At 39.3% G+C, this 23,554-nt stretch overlaps 1 protein-coding gene across 1 annotated transcript in view; it reads right to left on the reverse strand.

Annotated features, from left to right (window-relative positions):
• ERC2 (ELKS/RAB6-interacting/CAST family member 2) overlaps positions 1-23,554 on the reverse strand; it is a 763,823-nt gene that overhangs the window by 186,068 nt on the left and 554,201 nt on the right. Inside the window, exon 14 of the mRNA XM_054595505.1 lies at positions 11,624-11,784. Coding sequence (XP_054451480.1) covers positions 11,624-11,784 — 161 coding nt within the window. The remainder of the gene's footprint in view (positions 1-11,623; positions 11,785-23,554) is intronic.

The raw sequence follows: 23,554 nt of genomic DNA on the forward strand, positions 1-23,554 counted from the left end.
AGGAGGAGAAAGAAGCTCCAAGCTCGGGGCTCATGAAGCAAACATACAAACACCAATTTCAAAACTGAACAGAGGGACAGCAATTTCACTTTTCTCCTAACTGCATGCTGGCACTAGCTGCAGTGCATTCTGCAAATCTCTTCAAGTAAATGAAGCATCAGGAAGGAAGAATAACAGATTCTCAAAGTTGGCCACAGCCTCCTGCAGGTTCAAATTAAGATCCCAGGGATATTGGCTTAACCAAAGATCAAGTCAAACACTGCATTTCAATTTTCACAATCCGTTGGTTCCCAAATTCCATGACTGGAAAACAAAAGACTTTGGCTGCATTTGACTGGCGGCTTGGCTTCAGATTATAGTTCTCAATTGCTTTGCTCCTGGGGAACTCAGTGGTCTCCCCTTCAACACCTCATTCTCCAGGCAACATTGCCAGAGCCAGCCCCTTCTCTGCCTCCGAACACACGAGCATGCACACACACGCATACACACATGCACACACACGCCTTCCAGGTGCTTGGTCTGCCTCCTGCCCAATATTCAAAATTAGAATCTAGTAAAACAACGATTTTGTTGAGAAAATGCAGAAAATATTTTGCACCCCACCAGACTATGTATAAGAAAGGTGGAGAAGAGGAAGAAGCATAGGGAGGATGGTGGAGCAAAGGACAGGAGGAAGAGAGGAAGAAAGACGAGGCCAGGTGAAAGAGGAGAAAATGGGAGTGAATAAGGTGGGGGGAAGAAGGAAGAGACAGCTAGCAACAGACAGAGTATAATTTTCATCATCATTCATTCACTCCTTCTACAAACTTGTATTACATTCTTCCCAGGGGCCAAGAATATTCAGAGCCTTCCCAACCTCTCTGCTGTGTCTCACCGTATAACCCTGTAACCCTATACCCCTGTAAGTCTAACTGACTTGAGAATTTTTGTGATGTCCTCTTCCAATGAGGATGCAGATCTTAATGTTTACCCTCTCCTTTCTCAGGGTTGAGGTGTCCCCTAATTATATCTGGACTATATTTCACCTAAGCAAAGATACTACAGGGAGACAGAGATGCCCCTGCCATGTAAGGGTTTGTCCCAAGTCCTGTCCTCCACAGCTCTGACAGGCAGTTTGCGCAGGTTGGTTCCCAAATTCCATGACTGGAAAACAAAAGACTTAGCAACAGTCCGTTTCCCATTAATGCACTGGCCCCTGCTCTGGGCTATATTCTCCCACCTTTGCAATGTCTTCATTTTTCTTCTATCCTTTCTGCTCTAACTGACCATTGCAAGAAGTGGTTCCCTAAGGAGAGACCAAGCTCCCCAAATGGATGTGGTGAAGGAAGGAACAAATGGAAGGGAGGGACAAAGGTGGAAAGAGAGTAACATTTATTAGGCTGGCTAGAGGACTGGCCAGGGGACGACTGTTCCAATTTCATTCTCTTAATAGATAGTTGGGCAAAACGAGGACCAGAGAGAGTCACAGGTTAATGGATGATGGAATGCTGGAGCTGGAGAGGACTCCATGGTCCGCTAAGCAGTAGGCATTGATAGATCAGGTCTTCGGAATCTTAGCCAGGATTGATATCTCACAGGGAGTACAGTCTCCTGGGTATTTAAATCTGAGACCTGTGCCAATTCCACTGGGGAGATACATGGTGAGCTTGTCTATAATCTGAAGAAAGCAAGCCAGAGTCCAGAGGTCAAAATCATCTATACAAAATGGAAGTCCCAAGGCAAGTCCCATGCCTTGTGGGATCATGGTTCTGAATGTGTAAAACACATCCTGTGTGAGTTCTCTGAAAATAGGTCAAGTTATATTAGAGATGAGCTACAACAAAGCTTTCCTTTCTTCCCTATTTAAATAACACAAGTCTTAAAAAAGGAAGGCCAGTTATGGATTTTTCAACCCTGGTACTGTTATTTGGGGCTGGATAATTGTTTGTTGTTGTTCAAGGGTGGGGGAGGGAGGGAGAGCTGTCCTGTGCATTGCAGGATGTTAAACAGTATCTCTGGCCTCTATCCCTAGATGCCTGTGGCACCTCTCCTCTAGCGTGACAACCAAAAGTGTCTCCCCGCTTTGCCAAATGTCCCTAGGGGGCAAAATCCCTCCACCACTCCAGAACCACTGCGTTAGAGAATCATAGACTATTAACTTGTCATCTGAGTCAAGAGCCCTGTTCACAGTTAGAAATACCAGGTCAGGCTGGCCGTGGCCCACTCAGCTCTAACAGCCAGATTCAGGCTGTGAACTCAAGTCCTGAGAGCCTGTCTCACTGCACCAGAGAATTCTTATTTCAGGACTTGATGTATGAACCTGGCTATGCTGTTTGCTCTTTGGTTTCTTTGTGCGATGTAGCTGCCCCATTCCTTGCCTCCTGGGGCTAAACCTGACAGCACCCCCACAGCGTTAGAGTAAGTACTTTACGAAATTCCTCAAGAGGATGTTGCTTTTGGATGAGAAGAAAGGACCACAACTGCCCCTTTGCCTTACTCTGTGATGGGAGGTTGGAAGGCCATACATTTCTCTTTCTTTTTAAAAGATTGACCTTCCCTACCCCCAAGGAGCTGCTGCCAGGGTGGAGATAACATGAAGTATGGTGCTTGGAATTATTTAAGCTTTATGATTCACAGGCATTTAGATTATTTAACTACTGATTATGATTATTTAAGCTGAAAGATTACACTGCTCTAGCTCAGAAAATGTTTGTATTTCCATTAAAAACCACCAGGATGAGGGCCCTTTTGACTGACATTTTTCACTATTAAAACTATACATACAGTGCATGTTTTTGGCCAGAAGACAGTGTGTCCCTTATTTTGTTTTAAGATAAGGAAGCTGACTTCAAAGGTCTCCTTTAGCTAACTCTCTTCCTTCCCCTCCCCCCTACCATCACCCCAGCCTGTTGTCCTGATCCCCTCCACTCAGGCAAGTTGGAAGAACCCCCTATTGGCCCAATGTCTTCAACTCTTTTAATCAATACTGGTTCTGCCATGTGCAGACTTGAAATTCTTACAATGGCATCTCAAGTTCTCCACTCGAAAACAGTGTGCTCAGTGTCTAAGATCATGGACTATCACATCAAACAGACTTGTATTTGAGTTTCAGGTGCCTGTGCCTCAGTTTCTGCATCTACAACAGTGAGGGTAACAATACTCTCCATCTCCCAGGAGGTGGCAGCCATATGCCGGTGAAGTACTTAGCTCCTGCTTGACATGTAATAAGCATTTAGTAAATGTTCACTGGTAACATTAATCCCACCACCCAAGGTCTCCATGCACTTAGTAGTATATATGCCTGTGCCAGCTTAATTCTCCAAAGGCATTTTTATCAGAGTTAGTATATTCCTTAAGGCAGGGACAGGGAAAGGCCTTTGATTCTTCCCAATGTGAAATTTAACCACAGATTCGCTACCCTGATTTGTGAAACACATCTCTGCTTAGCTCATACAAACTCTTTACATCCAAAAAGTTTTGTTAAAAACAATTACAAGGTACAAAAATACAGAGAAATTCTATTGTGGTCCAATTAGAGAAGGCAGTGTACTACACCAAGCAGTCATTTTTGCTTTTGGAAAAAGTTTCTGATTTCAAATAGAATTCCTCAATGGAATGAAGGGAAAAAAAGAACAAAACAAAACTCCAACATCTCCTAAATTTTATCCATGTTTCAGTCCATTTATTTAGTGGAATTATGAACAGAATTCCACATGGGAAGAAATTGTGAGTATGACCCTCCTGCCTCCTCTCCAGATGTGGGAATTCCCTCCATAGCACCCAGAACAAGGGATTTTTCTCCACCACAGGATTTGCTGACAAGCTTCAGGTGCTCCCTCAAAAGGCTACAGAGCTCCTACTGCTACAAAGTTCAACAGAGCATTGAAGGAAGGTCTTCCCCTCTTAAATTCTGGACCCCAGCTTTAGGAGAATCTTCTGAAGCAGCATAAATCAATCCACTTCTTTTCTTACATGTCAGCTCTCTAATAGTCGATGGAAGCACCTGCCTCTTTGCCTTCTCTAGACCTAACACTCATCACCCATCAGCAATCCCAAGCACGGCAAGATTTTGTTAGCCCTCAACCTGTTCACTCACCACATGACTTGCCCATAGTTTACCAACCCTGGTACCCAGAAATGAACTCAATATACTGAACATACATGCATTTGAGTAAATGTCTGTTAGAATTACTATCTCCAAAGGTATAATTTGCAAAGTTTTTTTTAAATTTTAAAATGTTGATTTTGGAATTCCTTTTTTAATTTACTTTTTTATTGTTGCTCAGATACAATTGTCCCCATTTTCCCCCCATTGTTTTCCCCTACCCCATCCAAACCCTGCTCCCAAAGACAATCCCCACCCCATTGTCCTCATCCATGGGTCCTTTGTATATGTTCCTCTTCTTTCCACCATTATTCCCCTACCTCCTTCCCTCTGGCTGCTGTCAGTCTGCTCCATGTTTTCATGCCTGTGGTTCTATTTTGTTCATTAGTTTATTTTGTTCATTAGAGTCCTCTCAGAGGTGAGGTCATATGATATTTGTCTTTCACCACCTGGCTTATTTCATTCAGCATAATGCTCTCCAGTTCCATCCATGCTGTCATGAAGGGTAGGAGCACCTTCTTTCTTTCTGCTGCATAGCATTTCATTGTGTAAATGTACCACAGTTTTTTGATACATTCATTTACTGATGGGCACTTAGGCTGTTCCCAGCAAAGTTGCTTTTGAAAGCTCAGTGAGATATTTTATCAGTTGGCACGTATTGTTTTTTCATACTTTATTTCAGCAAAGACTGCTAATTTCTCCCAATACTCTTTCTCCCCTTCTCTTCCTTGGTACTGGGTTACCTGAATGTTACCTGGATATACAGCCACCCAGCTAAAGGCTGCAGCTCCCTGCTTGAATTGTACCTAAGTGTAACTTTGTGACTTGAATGGTTCCCTTCAATGAGACCCTTCCCTGCCTTGGTTTTGCACCTACTTAGAGTGTAAGCTCCAGGAATAAAGGGGTTTTGTCCTTTCTGTTCACAGAATAGTTCTTGCATGTAGTTGGATGCTCAACAACTATTTAATAAATGAACTGTTAAATAACTCAGATGTCAATAGATGGTACGTGCAGTTTAAAGGACAGAGAGGTTCCTTTCTCCTTTCTCCTTTCTGCTGATTGGCATGTGGATGGGACAGCTGAAGTTGAGGCAAAGCCTCAAGAGAGGAGTGTGGGTTCCTGACGACTAAACAGTTACTTGTATAAGCTTCTGGAATGTAGGTTTTTCTGTTCTTTTCATTTGAAGCTAGTTAGACTATTCCACTATCCTAAAGCTGTTGTTGTTTTTTTTTTGTAGTAAAGTTTTACTTACCCACTATAAGCTTTGTGTACAGTAAGTCTTTTCTCTCCCACTAAACGCTCTGAGCTGCCAATTTCATGGTTACAAGAGAGAAACAAAAATCATGAGTGGTAAAGCAAGTGCGTATTCATGTGACTGCCTGCAGCTCAAACCACAACCAATGTTGAAGGAGCAATTCTTCCTGACATTCACTCCCTCGGTCTCTGCCACCTGTCCTCAATCACTGCAGGTAGCTCAGAAAGCTGGCTTCATCCAGGTTCTAGCTGACTCGGTTTACTTTTAGAACTGAGCAGATGGTACATAGAAACAGACAGACAGAATGGGACATTCTAGGACACACTGTGACAACATTTAATATTTTCTTCATTGGACATGTAGAAGTTTTTCTAAAAAACCCTTGGTTAGAGAAAAAAAGCCATCGTAGACAAAAAGAAATTGTTGAAAGCATAAGGCCAATTGGAATTTGAAGACAGAAACAGTGTATACTAACTGTATTGGGTTTATCTAACATATATTAACATGTAACAGACACACACATATTTTTATGTAGTAACAGTTTTACTACTTAAAAATAACTTTATCACAAATGTATAAGTTCATTCAGTCCCCATAACATCTCTGTAAGTTGGTATATCCCTTCAGCAACTGAGTGTATCAATTTTAAGTAATGGTTGCCTTCAAAATTCCTCTCCCAGGCTCCATTTATCCTGTCTAAATTGCCAGGCACTTAGAATTCCTCCCTAAAGAAATGTGATTTGTCTTCTCTCATGTTGGCATGAAGTAAAGAATAAATTGATTATATCATTTTTCCGCACCCTGCCTCTTCTTTGAAGGGTACTTACCTAATGAGTGGGTCTCTCAAAAAGGATCCTAGATCAAAGAGGCTAACAGGATAATGCTCTGGAATAAGCTGCTGCCTTACCTCACTATAAACTTCTTAAAATAGCTCAGTGTATACAAAGGCTTTTGAGGCTATCTGGAGAAGATGTCTAAAATGCAACAATACCCAGTAAATTAAGATGAATCTTACAACATCATCAGATGAATTAAAAATGTAGAGAACCCCTTAAAATCTTTACATAACATAAACACAAGAAACCACCAAAAAACTCTAAAATATACACTTTGAATTATGTAACTATTAACCATCTCTAAAAACCCTTATTCATTCAGTATTTAATACTAAATGGAACATATCAGTTAGCCTGCCTGTCTGCCTATTAAATTACTATGTAAGTTCAAATTGTCTGGGCAAATGCACACAGATTTTAAGTACTGTATCTCATGTCCTTCAGTTCCTTTTAGCCACAGATATCAAATTTACCTGCCAGAAATTAAATAATTGAGCTTTGGTTACTGGAATGTAAGCTTGTTAACCAGCATTAATAAAACCAAACATAAAGAATGATGTTTTTAATATTATTTTAATAAAATCTCTTTTAAATAGAAGCAACTGTAACAAAGATGAACCATTATGAAGTGTTTTTGTATGAGGTTTTAGATATTTTTAAGTAAAAGAATAACCTTATACACAAGGGAAAATAAATATTATGTTCTTCTATGAAAATATATGGTTGGGATATGTTAGTTCTTTCCAGTGGGAATCATGACCATCACTTAGAACACCAATCAAAGATCAAACTGAAAAAGAGGTGTTGGGGGGAAGAATCCTACGTGAAATACAGTTGAGGCTCTCCTCTGTCTGCGATCCCTGAAAGGGTTCTCAGACCATAGGAGGGGCACATCGCATTTTCCATGACTCTCTTTACCCCAAATGACCATGAGGATCCTTACTTTTGGAAATAACTTTCTAAGTAGGATTCCGAAGTTCTTTGGTTACACAAGAAACTACATTATTCATCTATCTACTAAGTTGTTTACTTATTTATTTGTCTTTTCATTTCCTTCTCTCATTTTACTAAAATGCAAACTGGATAAGGTCAGGGATTTTTATGTTTGTTCACCTAAAACAGTACCTGCCACATGGTAGGAGCTCAATGAATATTTCTGAATTTTTAAACTAATTTGTCCTTTTAGTCCTCAAACACTTATTCAATGCCCGCTACATGACAAGTTCTAGAGAGCGAATATTAAAAAGAAATTCCTCTGTAAATAAAATAAAAATAACTCATGTGAAATATATTTTTAATATTTAAATTTCTCTTTTTGGGAGAAGGGAAGGGAGGAAGAAAGAGAGGGAGAGAAACATTGATTTGTTACTTCTCATCACACCCTGATTGAGGACCAAAGCTGCAACCTAGGTATGTGATCTGACCGGGAATTGGACTGGTGACATTTTGCTTTGCCGGATAATGTCCAAACAACAGAGCCACAATGGTCAGGGCGAGAAATCTTTAAATTAGAGGAATGAAGTAATATTTTCTCACTTTAAATTCAGTCTAAATTTTAAACTAAGGGGATAATTCCCTGCCCTTTCAAAGAAGAATGGTAGGGATAATGTACCCTATTACATATCCTCAAATGATTTAAGACAAAACAAAACTCTGGCTAAAAATGAAACAGCTGGTTGTGGGTGTACCTATCAAAAGGTAGCATGAGGGGTCTTTGTAATGATGGAACAGTGTTGTATCTTGACTGTGATGGTGGTTACACAAATCTATACATGTGTTGAAATTGATATGGTTAGTATATACACACACACACACACATTCTCACACATAAATGAGTGTGTGTAAAACTGGATAAATTTGAATTAAATTGATGAACTGTACCAATATCAATTTCCTGGTGTGATACTGTGCTACAACTATGTAAAATGTTACCATTTACAGAAATGTGTGAAGCACGCAAGAGACCACTCTACTGTTTCTTGCAACTGCATATAAATCTATATTTATTTAAAAAGAGTTAACAAAATTAAATGGCAGGATGCTTATCAAAACATTCTTTATATTAGCAAAACATTGGAACCAGGTAAATGTCCTTAAAAGAGTGAACCTATCTGACAATATACTGAGTAATTATAAATAATCTAATTCTATGTTTGGGACATGGAGAGCATTCCCCATTCAGTAAACAAAAGAAGCAGGATTTAAAAAATATAAAAGTGATTTAATTTTGTTAAAAACAGTAAAAAGTATTTGTAAAAGTATATACCAAAATGCCATCATGTGTATCTTAATTTTGCTTCTTCATGTTCCTTTTATCCCCTAAAAGAGACACTATTACTCAAACATCTGAAAGGCTTTCTGTCCTCTGAATGGGGTTCATGTCCCAATGCCAGAGTCATGGGACATGAACCGCCACCTTATGAGCCCAGGACTTCCAGTGTGAATGGTGCTCACCAGGCCCTGGTGAGTTCCTCACTAGTAATGATGCGGATGGGTGTCTGGCTGATGCAGACTAGGACGTTGGACCCAGCTGCTTTCCAATTCTAAAATTCTGTGCCATTTTATTTTGTGATGAATTTAACAGACACCGCCTTTCATTTCAAAAGCCCCTTTCACGTTTCAAAGCACTTTCACATATGCTGGTCTATATTAATTTCAGTTTACTACTTTTTAAAAAATCCCCTACAACAATTCTGTAGAGTACGCAAGGGAAGTATTATCACCTCCATATTACCGAAGAGAAAACGGAGGCAACAGACAGTGACCTCCTGTTACAGGTGAATGATGAGGTCACACTTCCAAAGTCTTGAGTTATGGCCCCACCCTCTTCCCTGGAATACCACACAGGCTCTCCTTTCCCACCAGGGATTGGAAACTGGGTAAACTTGGCTGAAAGTTTCTTGTATGTTGCCTGCTAGTTGAAAGAAAATCAACAGTGCTTGGCACAGAGTGATATTGTTGACAATGATATACCTATTTGATTGTTCCCGCATACTTACGTGGACAAGGTTAATGTCAAGCAGCCAATACGTCAACTTAAAGATCAAGCTCAATCAAACCAGTTGGATGACTTGAACAGTCTAAGAGGGTGATGAATCTAGTTAGTGTTTCCAGTCAATATAATTGCCCTATACCTGTGTCCCCATAGTGCCAGGAAGGAGCCCATAAGTGGAGCTTCTGGGCCAGTTAAATAGTGAATGGGGTCCATATTGGGCTTAATGAAGTGAGGCTTTGTTACTTTTATCAAAGGAATTAGCAGAGGAATTCTATATTTATTTTGTAGCAGTAGCAGATTAAGCACTTCAACAATAATGTGGCAATTCATCAAAAGAGGTCTTAGTTAGGTGCTATCTGAAATCATGAAATTAAGTGGGAAAACATACACACAGAAAAGGTTTATATGTTTTAGAAAAATAAATTAAAATTTTAGATAAATGATACTCTTCACAAAGTATACTAAACAAATGACATATTTTCATTGGCTGATAGCGACATTTACACACATACATTATTTTCCACATGCCAAGCCCTACTCTGAGTACCTCTCCTCAGAAGCACCCCAGGAAAGTCATTACAGGAGGTAAGTGCAGGGTCAGGGTAAGTGCGGTAAAGATGATTCCCTCAAGTCAGCCACCACGTAGAAGCAATAGGATTGCAACCCAGGTCTGACAACTCCCAAACCAGCATGTTTCACCATCACTTGCTCTCTCATACCATGGAAAGAATATGCTCTTTTTAACAAAAGTAAGAAATGAAAATTTCCTTAAAATGACATAATAAGTCACTTCAGGAAATAAAAGTTTACTTGGGAACAACTGGAGAACAATTAGAGAAATTACGCTGAACATGACATGTAACAACATGCAAAAAGGCAGACGTGGAATAGGTGAATGGAAAAGAATAAAGGCCGATGAAATCAATGTGCTGGTATTATAAATAGTTTGTTGATCAAAGCCATAATGGTAAACATGGTTGAAATACTTTGCTTCTTAGCTACATAGAATCCAGTCTCCACATTCAATCCACTCACTTATTAGACAAACAATTATTGAGCACACACCATATGTCAGGCACTGTTTCAGGCAGTATGATTATTACACTGACTCAGAAAACAAAAGGTCAGGCTTGGTGGTGTTCACATGAGCTTCTTGAGAAAATGAGGTAGTAGAAAGGAAGCTTGAGATAGAAGATTTTGGTTTTAATCCTGGACAGATGGCCTTAAGCAAATTACTTGAAATCTTTCTAAGTTCCAAAAACTCAACTGAGGATAATAATATCTGTTTTTATTATATCATCTTTAATTGGAAAAATTTGAATTTATATGTGAAAACTACTTATTCTTTAGTCTTAGAGAAACTGAGGTAGCTGACAAGGTATAAATGTTTTGTCCTCATTATTAAATCTTTCAAAATATTTCATTCCATATTTTCCATGATCTAAGCTCTCTGGGTTTAATGTTAACCATGTGTAAGACTCATAGGGTCAAGAGAAGGTCATTCTTCCATACCTAGCCACCAGTTTCAGAGTCTATGTTACAAGCTTAAGATGCCATAATTATGTATGTTTCCCCTTACTTGGGAAGGAAGTTGAATTGAAATTGTATCTTAGTGATTATTTCATTCTAAATCTTATATAGAGAGATGTTGCTTCTTGTCTACGTCTTCAGAAACAGATCTATAGCAATTGATTATTTATAAAATCTTTGAGTAGTTTTCTTGGCTATGTTCTTCCATAATGATATTAGTTCATTGTGAGAGCAAAATAAGACCTAGGTGGAGATGGGTGTGTGTTATTGGCCTACAGGAACGACCACTGCCCAGCATGTGGCCATACTTTATTGATTAAATCAAAGAAAAGTGATTGGTTCCAGTCTCCTGCACTACCTACCCTTCCCCAGGAAAAGGTGGGAGGTACAGGAGGATTTCCAAGCCTGTTTTTATCAGCTTAGCAAGTCAGAGTCCTGCTTTCTAAACAAAGAGGTGCCAACCTTGAGACTCCATGAAAGCCAACACAAGCCAGCCATTGTACAAGAGGGAAAAGAATAAAATTAGCAAAGTTATAGTCACAATTAGGAAATACCTCCTTGGAAAAGTTTCCACGTAACTGTGAACAGTGCTCAAATTACCATTGTGCTTAATGAGGCCCCTGTCTCTTGGCCAGTGCAGATCTTTGTGACAGAACTAAGAATGCCAGAACCATCCACAAAACATGGAAATACAAAATCTAATGCTGGATAATTTTTTGAATAATAGATGTGAAAAATGAGCAAATTGGAACATGGAAGTTATAATTTAAAAATAGTAACATGCGTAGTCCCAGAAATGACTAGTCAAGTGTTAGCTAACTTATTCTTTCTCCAAGCTCTTTTTCACCTTCTCTAGACTTCCTTTCCCCATCCCTAAAAAAAGATTAGAACAGAGAAACTCAGAAACAAAAATGGCTACTCACTTCATCTCCAGGATCTCCTCTAGCTGTTTTCTCCTTTCTATTCGGAGGTTGGCCAAGTGTGCTTCCTTTTCAGCCAGGGACTGCTGTGTGGAGGCGAGGCGTGCCTTGGTGGCATCCAATTCCTGCCTAGTCTTCTCCAATGCATTCATCAGTTCCTCTATCTGAAAGGCACATGGAACATGATGTGTTATTTTTCCTCTGTTCAAGTGCAAGGCATTGCTTGTTGGCCTTTGTTCTGAAATAGACACAAAGGAATCAGAGCCATACTTGAACTGGGTATCTTGAAATCCATTTTTTCTTTGTCCCTGGTTAAAAAATAAACGTTTTCAAACACAAGAAATGTCCAAATTTCTCCAAGATCTTTATTCCATTGGAATGTCGAATAATCTTCAGAGAAACTATTTGACATATTTATTAGAAGTGGAGAGTGAGTGACTTGACCCAATTTCAACTGTGGCGAAAATCTAAGACATTGCCTCACAGTTGGTGGAAAGCAACATTCAAAATGCACTTGGCCCGGGACAATGTGCATTTGTGTGTAGGCCCCAGAGTATACCGACAGGAAGTTAATCTACGTGTTTCAGATTTATTCATGTTTTAACCTATCAAAGACTTGTTTGGCAAAAGTGATTTGATGTCCAAGGGGCCTCAGGAGCCCCCTTTCACCTCACCTCCCAGCCTCGCAGTCAGGAAGCAAGATTTGGCCAAAGGTAAACAGAATTCCAGCCACAAAAGGTTCAAGTTTGGTTTGCCCCTGAAGTTTGAGAGGGTTCTAAACTTGAAATAAATGACATGTAACTTTTATAGGGTGCTAATATACCATAGAAATAAGCCAGACTATCAAATATCCAGAGTTTTCAGCCAGGTCCCCCAAAATTGGACCAAGAAGCCCCAAGGCAAGGCCTTCTCCTCCCCAAACCACCAGGGGCTTTTAAAAACCAACGTACAACAAAGAAGGCTGGTGTTTACAGTTCTGTTTCAGAGACTTCCGTGGAGCAAACTGGTGGCATTCCACCCCACCCCCACACCCCCCTCCCCCGCACAGATGCAGGTTGCGTCCATTCTGCTGATTTAAAACTATGGAAGTTCCAGGAGGTTTCTAGATTCCAGAGTTGGTGTTTGGGCTTCTAAGGCACCCTTTTCAGCTAAACTTGGCAAAATGGGATCATCCATCACTAAAAGCAACGGAACACACTTCAGAATGTGTCAGTGACATGTTAAGTTCCAATTCATAAAGACTTTCTACACAATTTCTGTAGCTTTACATGAAATTTATTCAGGATAAGCCTTATAGCTCAGATCCAAGGTAAATTACAGGCTTTTAAGATTCATAAGACCCTCCATTTTACCCTGATAAAAAGAGGAAACTTGATGACCATGTAATGTAACTCAAAGCCAAAACCAAAAACTGTTTTTAAAAGCAAGGAACAAAAAGGTTAACCTATTAAGGTTACAGAATCACACCTGTTTAATAGGAGAACAAATAGCATTGTTCTTTAACTTTACAAATATACAGAATTTAAGATACAATCACAAACTTGTTAGTTTCTCACATAAATTCATAGAATATCATAAATATGACTAGAAGCTCTTATTTTTCTTCCCTTTTTTCCTATTTTTTGATTCATTCAAATAGCAGTGTAAAAAGAGATCAGGAGAGTTCCAAATAGTGACATAGGAAGACCCTGAACTCACCTTCTGGAAATACATTGAATCTACACCTACAGAGAAATTCCACCTAAAGAAGAACTGAAGTCTGACTGAACAACTTCTGTACAAGAACTCACAGAGAAACCACACAGAAGCTGGTAGGAGAGATGGAGATATGGTACTGTGCGAATCCCACACCCAACAAATCAACTAGCACTGGGGGTGGAACACTGAGTAGCCTCATGCAGACAAACCAGCCCTAGGGTACACACAAAGGAAGTCAATTAAAAGGGGCACCAAGACTAAATGGAAAGAAAGTCAATTGTCTAACACTAGAGCATCCTTTGTTTGGATGACGGGGAGCTCTCTCTGGGGTTGGAGGCTCCAGAGAGCAGTATTGCTCTGTTCCCCCACCACCCTGAGTGCACAGGTGAGAGGTCAATTGAGGAGCTCTAGCTGGCTGGCCAAGGCCATCTGAGTGCACCCTTGGCTCTAGGCACCAGGCCTCAGGCCCTCACCAGCTCCACTGCTTGCCCCAGATCTCCCTGTGTCTTACACCTGCTCCAACCATAGCTCCTGGCTCCACCTGCAGCCCATGCGGGCTTCAGCTACAGCTCTTGGTCAGTGCCACTTACCCTCAGGATTCTCCACAGCCTGCTCCAACTACAGCTTCTACCTCACCTGCCAAAGCAGCCTCCGGTGAGAGGACCTCACCACCTGGGTCACTTTGTGGCTCACACCTGTTCCAGCTACACCTGTTTCCAGCTACACCTGTTTCCGGCCCTGGTGCGGCTTCCCCTGGGACTTCCCGTGGCCCATGTCCACACCAGCTACAGATCCAGCCAGCCTGACAAAGACACATGGCACACTCACTCTATAAAAGGGAAAAACCCCCACATAAGGCCACTCCTTCAAGACCAAGAGAGGCTGCTATTTCACCTAATTCAAAGATAAAAACATAGAGAAACAACCAAAATGAGGAGACATAGAACTGTTACTAACAAAAGAACAGTGCAAAATCCCAGAAGAAGAACTAAATGAAACAGAGACAAGCAATCTACCAGATAACAAATTCAAAACACTGATTATAAAGATGTTCAACAAATTCAAAAGAGGACTAGATGAACATAGTGAGAATATAAAGAAAGAGACAGAAAACATAAAAAAGAACCAATCAGAGCTGAAGAACACAATAACTAAAATTAAAAGTATATTAGAGGAAATCAACAGAAGATCACATGATACAAGAAGGCTGAATCAACAACCTGAAAGACAGGTAGTAAAAACCACAGAATGAGGACAACAAAAAGGAAAAGAAAAAGATATAAGGATAGTTTAAGGAACCTCTGAGACAACATCAAGCACACCAACATTTGCATGATAGTGGTCTCAGAAGGAGAAGAGAGATAAGGACAGAGAACCTATTTGTAGAAATAGTGTTTGAAAACTTTCCTAATCTGATGAAGGAAAATGAACATCCAAGTTCAGGAAGCACAGAGTCCCATACATGATGAATCCATAACCAAGACACATCATAATTAAAGTACCAAAAGTTAAAGAGGGAAGTTTAAAAGCAACAAAGGAAAACCAGTAAGACCATCAGCTAATTTTTCAGCACAAAGTTTTCAGAACAAAAGGGACAGCACAATATATCCAAATATTGAATAATGAAAGGAAAAAATCTAGAACCAAGAATAATCTTCCCAGAAAAGCTATCTTTCAGAATTAAAGAAAAAAGTTTCCCAGACACGCAAATGCTAAAGGGGTTCATCACCACTAAACTGTCACAGTAAGAAATGTTAAAGGGACTTCTTTAAGTGGAAAAGAAAAGGTTGAAACTAAAAATAATAAAATAAAATCTCACCGATAAAGGCAAACATTTTGTAAAAGTAGTAGATGAACAAATTATAAAGCTACTATTAGTGTTAAAAGACAAAAGTAGTAAGATCATATGTAACTACAATAATAAATTAAAGGATACACATACGGACATACAGTGTAAAATATAATTCTAAAAAACGTAAACGTGGCAGGGGGTGAGTAAAATATGTAGTACTTTTAGAATGCGTTTGATCTTAAGTAACCATCAACTTAAAATAGACTGCCATAAACATAGCTTGTTATATATGAATCTCATGGTAACCACAAACCAAAAACCTATAATAGATATACAAAAAATAAGGGAAAGGAAGCAAATTATTAAATAAAGTCATCAATGTACAAAAGAAGGGAGCAAGAAAAAAAGGAACAGAAAAGAACTACAAAACAATTAATAAAATTGCAATAACTACATACCTATCAATGAACACTTTAAATGTAAATAGACTAAATGCTCCAATCAACAGACATATGGTAGCTGAATAGATTTAAAAAAAAAAAACAAAACAAAAACCAAGCCCCATGCATATACTGCCTACAAGAGACTCACTTCGGAACGAAAGACATACATAGACTGAAAGTAAAGATTTGAAAAAGATATTTCATAAAAATTGAAATGAAAAGAAATCTGGGGTAGCTATACTGGAATATATTAGACAAAACAGACATTAAAACAAAGACTGGAACAACAGACAGAGACACAGAAGGTTATTATATAATAAAAAAGGGATAAATCAAAAAAGAGGATATAATACTTGTAAATATCTCTGCACCGAATATAAGAGCATCTAAATATAAAAAAGAAATATTAACAGACATAAGGGAGAGATTGAAGTATTACAATAATAGTAAGTGACTTCAACACTCCACTTGTATCAATGGATAAATCTTCCAGACAAAAAAAATCAACAAGGAAACAATGTTCTTAAATAAATGACACATTCAATCAAAAGGCCTTAATAGATATTTACAGATCATTCCACCCCAAAAAGCAGAATAGGCATTTCTTTTTCAAGTGCACATTCTCCAGGACAGACCACAGTAGGACACAAAACAAACCAATCACAATGGTATGAAACTAGAAATCAGTCACAAGGAAAAAAACTGTAAAAAACACAAACATGAGGGGACTAAACAACATGCTACCAAACAATCAATGGTTAATAAAGAAATCAAGCAAGCAAGAAAAAAAATTTCTTGAGACAAATGGAAATACAATGATATGAAATCTATGGGGTACAGCAAAAGCAGTTCTAATTCATAGCAATGCAGGCTTATCTCAAGAAACAAACAAACAAAAATCTCAAATAAACAGTCTAATTTTACACCTAAAGGAATAAGAAAAAGAAAAACAAATAAAGCCCAACATGAGTGGAAGAAAATAAACAATAAAGATTAGAGCAGAAATAAATGAAACAGAAACTAAAAAAATGTGTATCAATGAAACTAAAAGCTGGTTCTTTATAAAATAAATAACATTGATAAAACTTTAGCCAGACTCATCAAGAAAAAGAAGAAAGGACCCAAGTAAATCAAATCCAAAATGAAGAGAAAAGATGATAACTGATACCAAAGAAATAAAAAGAATTGTAAGAGAATACTATGAAAAATTATACACCAAAAAATTGGAAAACCTAGAAGAAATAGGTAAATTTCTAGAAAAATATAATCTTCCAAGGATTAATCAGGAAGAAAAAGAAAATCCGAACAGACCAATTACTAATAACAAAATTTTATCACTAATCAAAAAACTGCCAAAAAAAAAAAAAAAATCCAGGGCCAGACAGCTTCACAGGTGAATTCTACCAAACATTCACGAATTTATACCTATTCTTCTGAAACTATTCCAAAACACTGAAGAGGAATGAAAGCTTCCAAACTTATTCTACAAGGCCAACATTACCCTGATACTATAACCAGATAAAGACACTCTTTAACATTTATTAACTATATAGAACCTTGGGAAAATTTCTGTTTCCTCATCTATAAAAACAGTACTTCTCATACAAAATGCTATTAAATGCCAGTATTAAATAAAGCAGATGCAGTGAATGTAAAGTTCTCAGTGCTAGGACTGGCAAAAATGAAAACACTTAATACCTTTTTAGCAGATGAGGTAGCACAGCGTGGTGGTTATGAACAAAATTCTGGAGTTCTCCCACTACTTACTAGCTGGGTCACTCTGAGAGAGTTACAGTAGCTTTCTGAGCCTTATCCACCTCACTTGTGAAGTGGAGGTAAAATAAGAACTTAGTTCAAAGGGCTTTTGTGAAGATTCAGTGAGTTAACATGTGTGATCCCCTGAGAACAATGCCTAGTACTTGGTGTCAGCTCTTGTTGATACAGTGCCTGATAAGTGTTCAACCAATTTTATGTTTGCTCATTACTGAACTCAAGATTTTGTGCTTGCTGTCATCTACCCTAAACCAGCCACAGACACATGCAGACACACCCCTGGACTGCCCTACGCTGACCCCTCTGGTTGCTGAAATCACCCATCTGTCAAGGCTGTGTCACGGAGCCCTGGCCTCCTCACAGGCTGCAGTGATTAAAAGTTCGAGCTCTGAGAATGGGCAGACCTGGGTCAAGCTCTGGCTCCACCAAGAGAATCTCTGTGACCTTAAGCCAATCTTAACCCAAAGCTTTCTAAACTTTCCTGCACATTAGAATCTATTGGAAAGCTTTTTAAAATCCTGATGCCATGGCCATACCCCTGCCAATTAAATCAAAATGCTTGGTAGTGGAAGTTAGGCATCAGTATTTTATTAAAGATAACAGACGATTCCAATGTGCTTACAAAATGCTGCCGAGTCTGGGAACTCTGAATATTACTGACCTCTCTCAAAGCCTGCAGGTTCTCCCTTTTAAGTTGGGGAGGAAGTATAGGCTATAGCACAGGACTGGCAAAAGCATGAATGGAGATAATATACAGAAAGCATCCAGCCCTCTCAGCAGGACCTCCTGGAAGTGTCCAGCGCATGATACCATCACCCTTAGTGTGCGTTTCTGGCCAGGCTACCTTCACCCAACACAACTGCCTTCTGTTCTTATTGTTTGCACCCGACTTTCTACCACCTAATCAAATACCTCTTTCTGTTTCTGCACAACTATTTCATGCGTGTTCTTAGTTGCAACAACTGGATTGTAATCCCGTGGCAGGCAAGGACCATGCCTCTGTCCTTGGGAACCTCATCAGTACCTGACACAGCAGTGGCATGCACACTCAGTAAATACCTGTGGAATGGCAGTAAGGGGAATGCAAAACCGTGATTCTGAAACACCCTCCTTTGACCCACTAAGTGCAATGATGGATGAAGTGTAAACCCAGACTTGATACATTCCAACCCTATAAATCAGTGGTCCCCTTGCCATTGTCACCAAACATCCTTCAAATTCTTGCTCTCTGTTTGCGTTAAGTACCTACTCTTTTCTATGGAGACAACGGGGCTCACTTACTCAGCTCCTGAATGGATGGAGGACCTATGCCTAGTTACCCCAGCAGCTGCCAAGAGTACCCAGGAACCTGAAAATTTGAAGTTGGCGCAATAAAAATGTCTCAGGCCTTGAGCTGGAGAAGAAGCAGGTCGCTTTCAGTTCTGCTCTGCCTTCCACACCGTCTCCCCTGGGACTTGGGAGATGTGCGTTCCTTCCTGCCTTCATTCCACCACCTCAGTGGGTGCTTCCTATGTGCCAGGCACTCCGCCGGACACTAGTGACAGACCTGTCCTCAGAAGCTCTCTGGTTTGCCAGGCAAGCTTAAATCAAACAACTATTTAATCACAACTGTGATTTTAAAAATTATTAAAGTACTGAGTGATTAGCAAGAGCAAAATATGAGCCAATCCTGTCCTAGGCCTCCTGGCCCTAAAGCAAGCAGTGAGAGTGGCCTGCTGGGGAGGAGGGCAAGAAACAGGTGCTAGTGACCTAGCCTGAGGGCGGGTGGAGAGATACAGTCCTGTTCACTAGGGACCTGCTGCTTGGATAAACGAGCCATGCAATAAGCGCTTCTGAGAAGTCCAACAGGAAAGCAACCTGTTTGTGGCGATTTGATACAATATTTGCTTCTTTTAGAAGCACGTCTATTGTAATTCACCAGTCAATATTTCCTGATTGGTAAAAATATTTTATAAAGGTTATTTAAATCCTAAAACACTATCCTCAGTGAAAACAGATTAACAACCTCAGAAGTCTTCTATGTACTCAAGATGTTTCATTTAAAATAATTCCCTGAAAATAAATAAATAAATAAATAAATAAATAAATTTCTAAAAGTTCCCCAGATATGGCAAGACTAGGTGTAGTGACACCTACAAAGCTAAGATTGCATTTTAAAACATATTGGCTTGGTGTTACATGTCTAGAACACAATAACTAAAAGTTTCTTCAAGCTTGATGTCTATTTAGTCTCAACGATTTTTTAAAAAGCAAACCTTTAAATAACCATGTGTCATTTCTGATTTTATTAGTCATTCTATGTGGCAGATCATAAAAATTCTTTTATAAAATGGTTAAGTTACCAGGACTATTCAATCGTATTTGAATAATGCATAACTCTGTACCCTTTAGGAATAATGAAGCCATCAGATGAATTTCTAAAGAGTCTAGTACTTATATCCAGCTCTGGAGAAACTGTCGGAACTTTTAAAGTGAACGGCAAAGCTTAAAACAATAAAATAAAAAACCTGTTTAAGACCTTAAATCATTAACATGTGTCGACTTAAACTTACACATAGGTTTGTGTTGTTTAACTAAATATTTGAAGACCAGCTTCTCTCTCAGTTATCTGCCAAGAGCCACGCTCCGGGTTCTGTGTGTCTTCCTGACACGTGGCGACGTCCAGTGCTTTTCAAGAGGCTTGCTTGGCAAGAGCGGATCTTCAAATATTTTGATAAAACAAACTTATTTTTCTTAAGTTATATGCTAGCATTGAGTTAGTGTCTATTTCGTGTTAATAATTTGGAATTTTTAAACAGCTTCTAAAACTATATGGGCTCTTCTGCCTGAGCCTTCACCGCCCATCTGGGTGTTTTCTGCCTTAACTCCATCCAGAGTGCAAGAGGATGGTAGTGAGTCTGCACGAGAACACAGAGCCAATGAAATCCCCATATACCAGATTACAGCAAAACTGGAATGTGAATTGGTCCTGTGGGAATGGCCAAGATTTGGTTCAGTTCTGCTCTGGGCAGAGAGAAGGTCACCCTGAGATCAGAAGGTGAAGGTAAACGCTGAAACCCTCCATCCTCAACAGCAACAACTTCGCAGACCATGCTGCCTTGGGCCGAAGAACCTGTTAAAACAAGGACTACTAATCTTATTTTTCCAATTACTCTTATCTGACTTTTCTATCTCCATCGCCTTCCTGCCTCCTCACTGCTGCCTTAGAGTGACACCTTTTGGAAAAGGTGGAAAGTGAAAATCACCAGACTGCTTTTTGCCTGGACCTGACCACCACCCTCAAGACTGTGTTTGGGATTTGCTTTCTCCTCACTGAAGTGTAAGCATCTGGGAGCTTTGCTTAAATGTGTCACCTCTGATCCTTCAGCAGCAAACAAATATCCACATCAAGTGTCTGAGGTCAAGCTCTTAGATTTTGACATTTTAAAATACCCCTCTCCCCCCTTCTCTTCCCAGGCTCATTAATAAGACTTCACACTATAATAAAAGACGGGTGGAGTGAAACGTGTAAAATATACACATCTGACTTTACAGATTTGGTTAAATCAAACGGTGCTCGAGTGCAAGTGAATAACTGTCTCCAGACTGTCCTTGAGCACTCTTCACTCCAGATCAGACTGGGCTCTGTGGAACCTCCCTGAGAACAAGGCTGTGTAGGATATGCTTCTGGGTATGCTTGCTGTCGGTACTTCTTGAGCAGCTGGGAGGTATTCTTTATTTATGTGTGCACAGCTCTGCAGCCTGGCAAAGAGCTGGTCCTTTCTCTAGCACAGTTTCAAACATTCCTGGAAAGCAATACAGGAAGTGGTTAAGAGTGTGGACTCCGAAGCCAGAGGGCTCAGGTCCCAATCAGGAATCAGCGCATGCTGGCTGTGTGACCCTGGGGAATGTACTTGCATTCTATGTTTCTACATCCATTTCTTTCTCTGTAAAATGTGGTAAATAACTGCACCTCCTAACAACCTTGTGAAGTTACAATAGTTACAGTATTTAAATGCTTAGCACATAGTAAGCATACTTTATCAACAGCGATGTCGGTTTAAACATTGGCATTTAGTTTTCAGTCTGTCAGAGAGCGAGTAAGCAGGACAAAGCACTGAATTTCAATTTTCTTACATTTTCAGAATGATAAAATATTTTAATCTTCAATGGAATGGTGAATTTTTTTACTATGATACCTGGGTATAACAAACCAAATTAATCACATGTAAATTACGTGTTCATATTTAAGTCTTACTTAGCTAAATTCCAAACACACTCATGCAGGAACTCAAGAAGATAGTAGAGCTGTACTGTCCAACAGAACTTCCTGTGGTGATGGCAAGCTTCCAATCTGAGCGACGTGTGCCTGTAAAGCACTGGAAATATAACTGGCACAGCTCAGCAACCCAATGTTTAATTTAATTCAATTTTAATGAACTAAAATTTAAATGTAAATAGCCATATGTCTAGTGGCTACTGTATTAGAAAGAGCCAGAGCATCCAAGTTTTACAACTTTATTGTCCAATGGTGATGTTTAGAAATTATTTCAATCTTTGTGGAAAGTTTACCTTTCTTGAACATATGAGATAAACATTTAAATTCAGTGTAACTCATGAATTACAATTTGACCAAGTAATTCCACTTTAGGAATTAAATCTATGAACATAATGAGAGATGTGCCCAGAGGAATTTATTCTAAGGATATAATAAACATATTCATAAAGGTTATATTTATTGCTTATAAAACTCAGAATAAAAATTGGGTATGTATGTATGTATGTATGTGTGTGTGCGCATATGTGTATTTTTGTATATGTTGAAAAGAAATTGGATAATAACATCACAGGCATTCAATTGTCGACATGTTGGTCAGACATTAAACACTAAGTAGAAAGATTTAACGTAAAGGAAAGATGTTAATGAAATCCTAAGTGAGAAAAGCAGGTAAGTAAATAGTAAATACAATACAATCCCAACTATATGTGAGTTTTTCCATGTAGTGACAGAAGAAAAAGACTAGAAGGAAATGCACCAAAATAGTCATGCATGTTTGTTGCTAGGCTTAGAGATTTCAGGTAATCTATTATATCCTTCTTGGTAATTACTGCTGCAAATATGAATTATCAATGTAAAAAAAATAATGTTTAACAAATTGTAACCAAGGTAGGTCTGCATAGAAAGTACTTCTGTGAAAAAATTAGTTGCTGGTAGACCATAGCTCCCACAGGAGAGTAATAAAGCAGGACTCCAGAGCAGGGCGGGCCCTCTTGTGGCAGTAATGGTGGCAGCTACCCATAGCCAAAATGACCCTAAGACAGACTACACTTCCATGCATGGCTGCTTTGGCCCTGACAGTCACCTAGATTTATGCTGATTATAATCTGGGTTCACTAGGGAGTGCCTGAGTGTTAGTGACTCCAGAGCTGTCAACAGTCATTCCTGCCACCTCAACCCTGCCTCGCAATGTGCTTGAACATTGCTCCTTTCACCTGTTCCCCAGGAAAGTTCCTACAGGTTTTGGAAATCCAGAGTGGGTGTTTGCTTGTTTGTTCTGTTTTGTGCTTTTTCAGTACTTTCGGATTTTGTTGTTGTTACCATTTGGTTTCTGCAGCATGCAAAATACATTGTCAGGTCCTAGAAAATCAAAACCATGTGTCTATTCCACTTGGCCACTTCTATTATTAAGGTCTATTCATTCCCATTCAACAAATCAGGGTAGTGTTGTCAAACAGACCTAACTTTTGCAATGCAAAGATCAGTTCTGAGGCAATTCCAAAGAGGAATGACAGGGGAGGCTTCTTTTACTCTGAATTTTCCTGCTGGCTTGGCTCTGCAGGAGATACCTGTTGATGATGACAAATTTCAATCAGCCCAAATCAAGCTTGACTCCAAACCCTTTCCTTATCCCCTAAGAATCTTTGCATCATAGTTCTCTCTACCTTAAACAGTAGGTAGCAGCCTCCCCAATGTCATCTTGGTCCTTGAACATATGAAGTCTAACACATCTTTGTATTTCCCCATTGGGCCAAGCATCTCAAAAACACAGTAGATGTTCAGCAGATAATAGTAGGAGGGGTGCCAAGAGGGAGAAAAGAAAAGAGGGAGCTAACCATAGAAAAGTATACATTACCTATGATTTAAATCATGTGATTTTCTGTATCCCAGTTGATCCTCACATATTTCCCAAGAAACAGGGTATTTAATTGATGGATAACTCAAGCTCAGAAAGGGTAAGGTATTTACCC

This window comes from Pteronotus mesoamericanus, unplaced genomic scaffold (assembly GCF_021234165.1).
Source record: "Pteronotus mesoamericanus isolate MK-2021 breed Mesoamerican mustached bat unplaced genomic scaffold, CSHL_Meso_final scaffold_54, whole genome shotgun sequence".
NCBI lineage: Eukaryota > Metazoa > Chordata > Mammalia > Chiroptera > Mormoopidae > Pteronotus > Pteronotus mesoamericanus.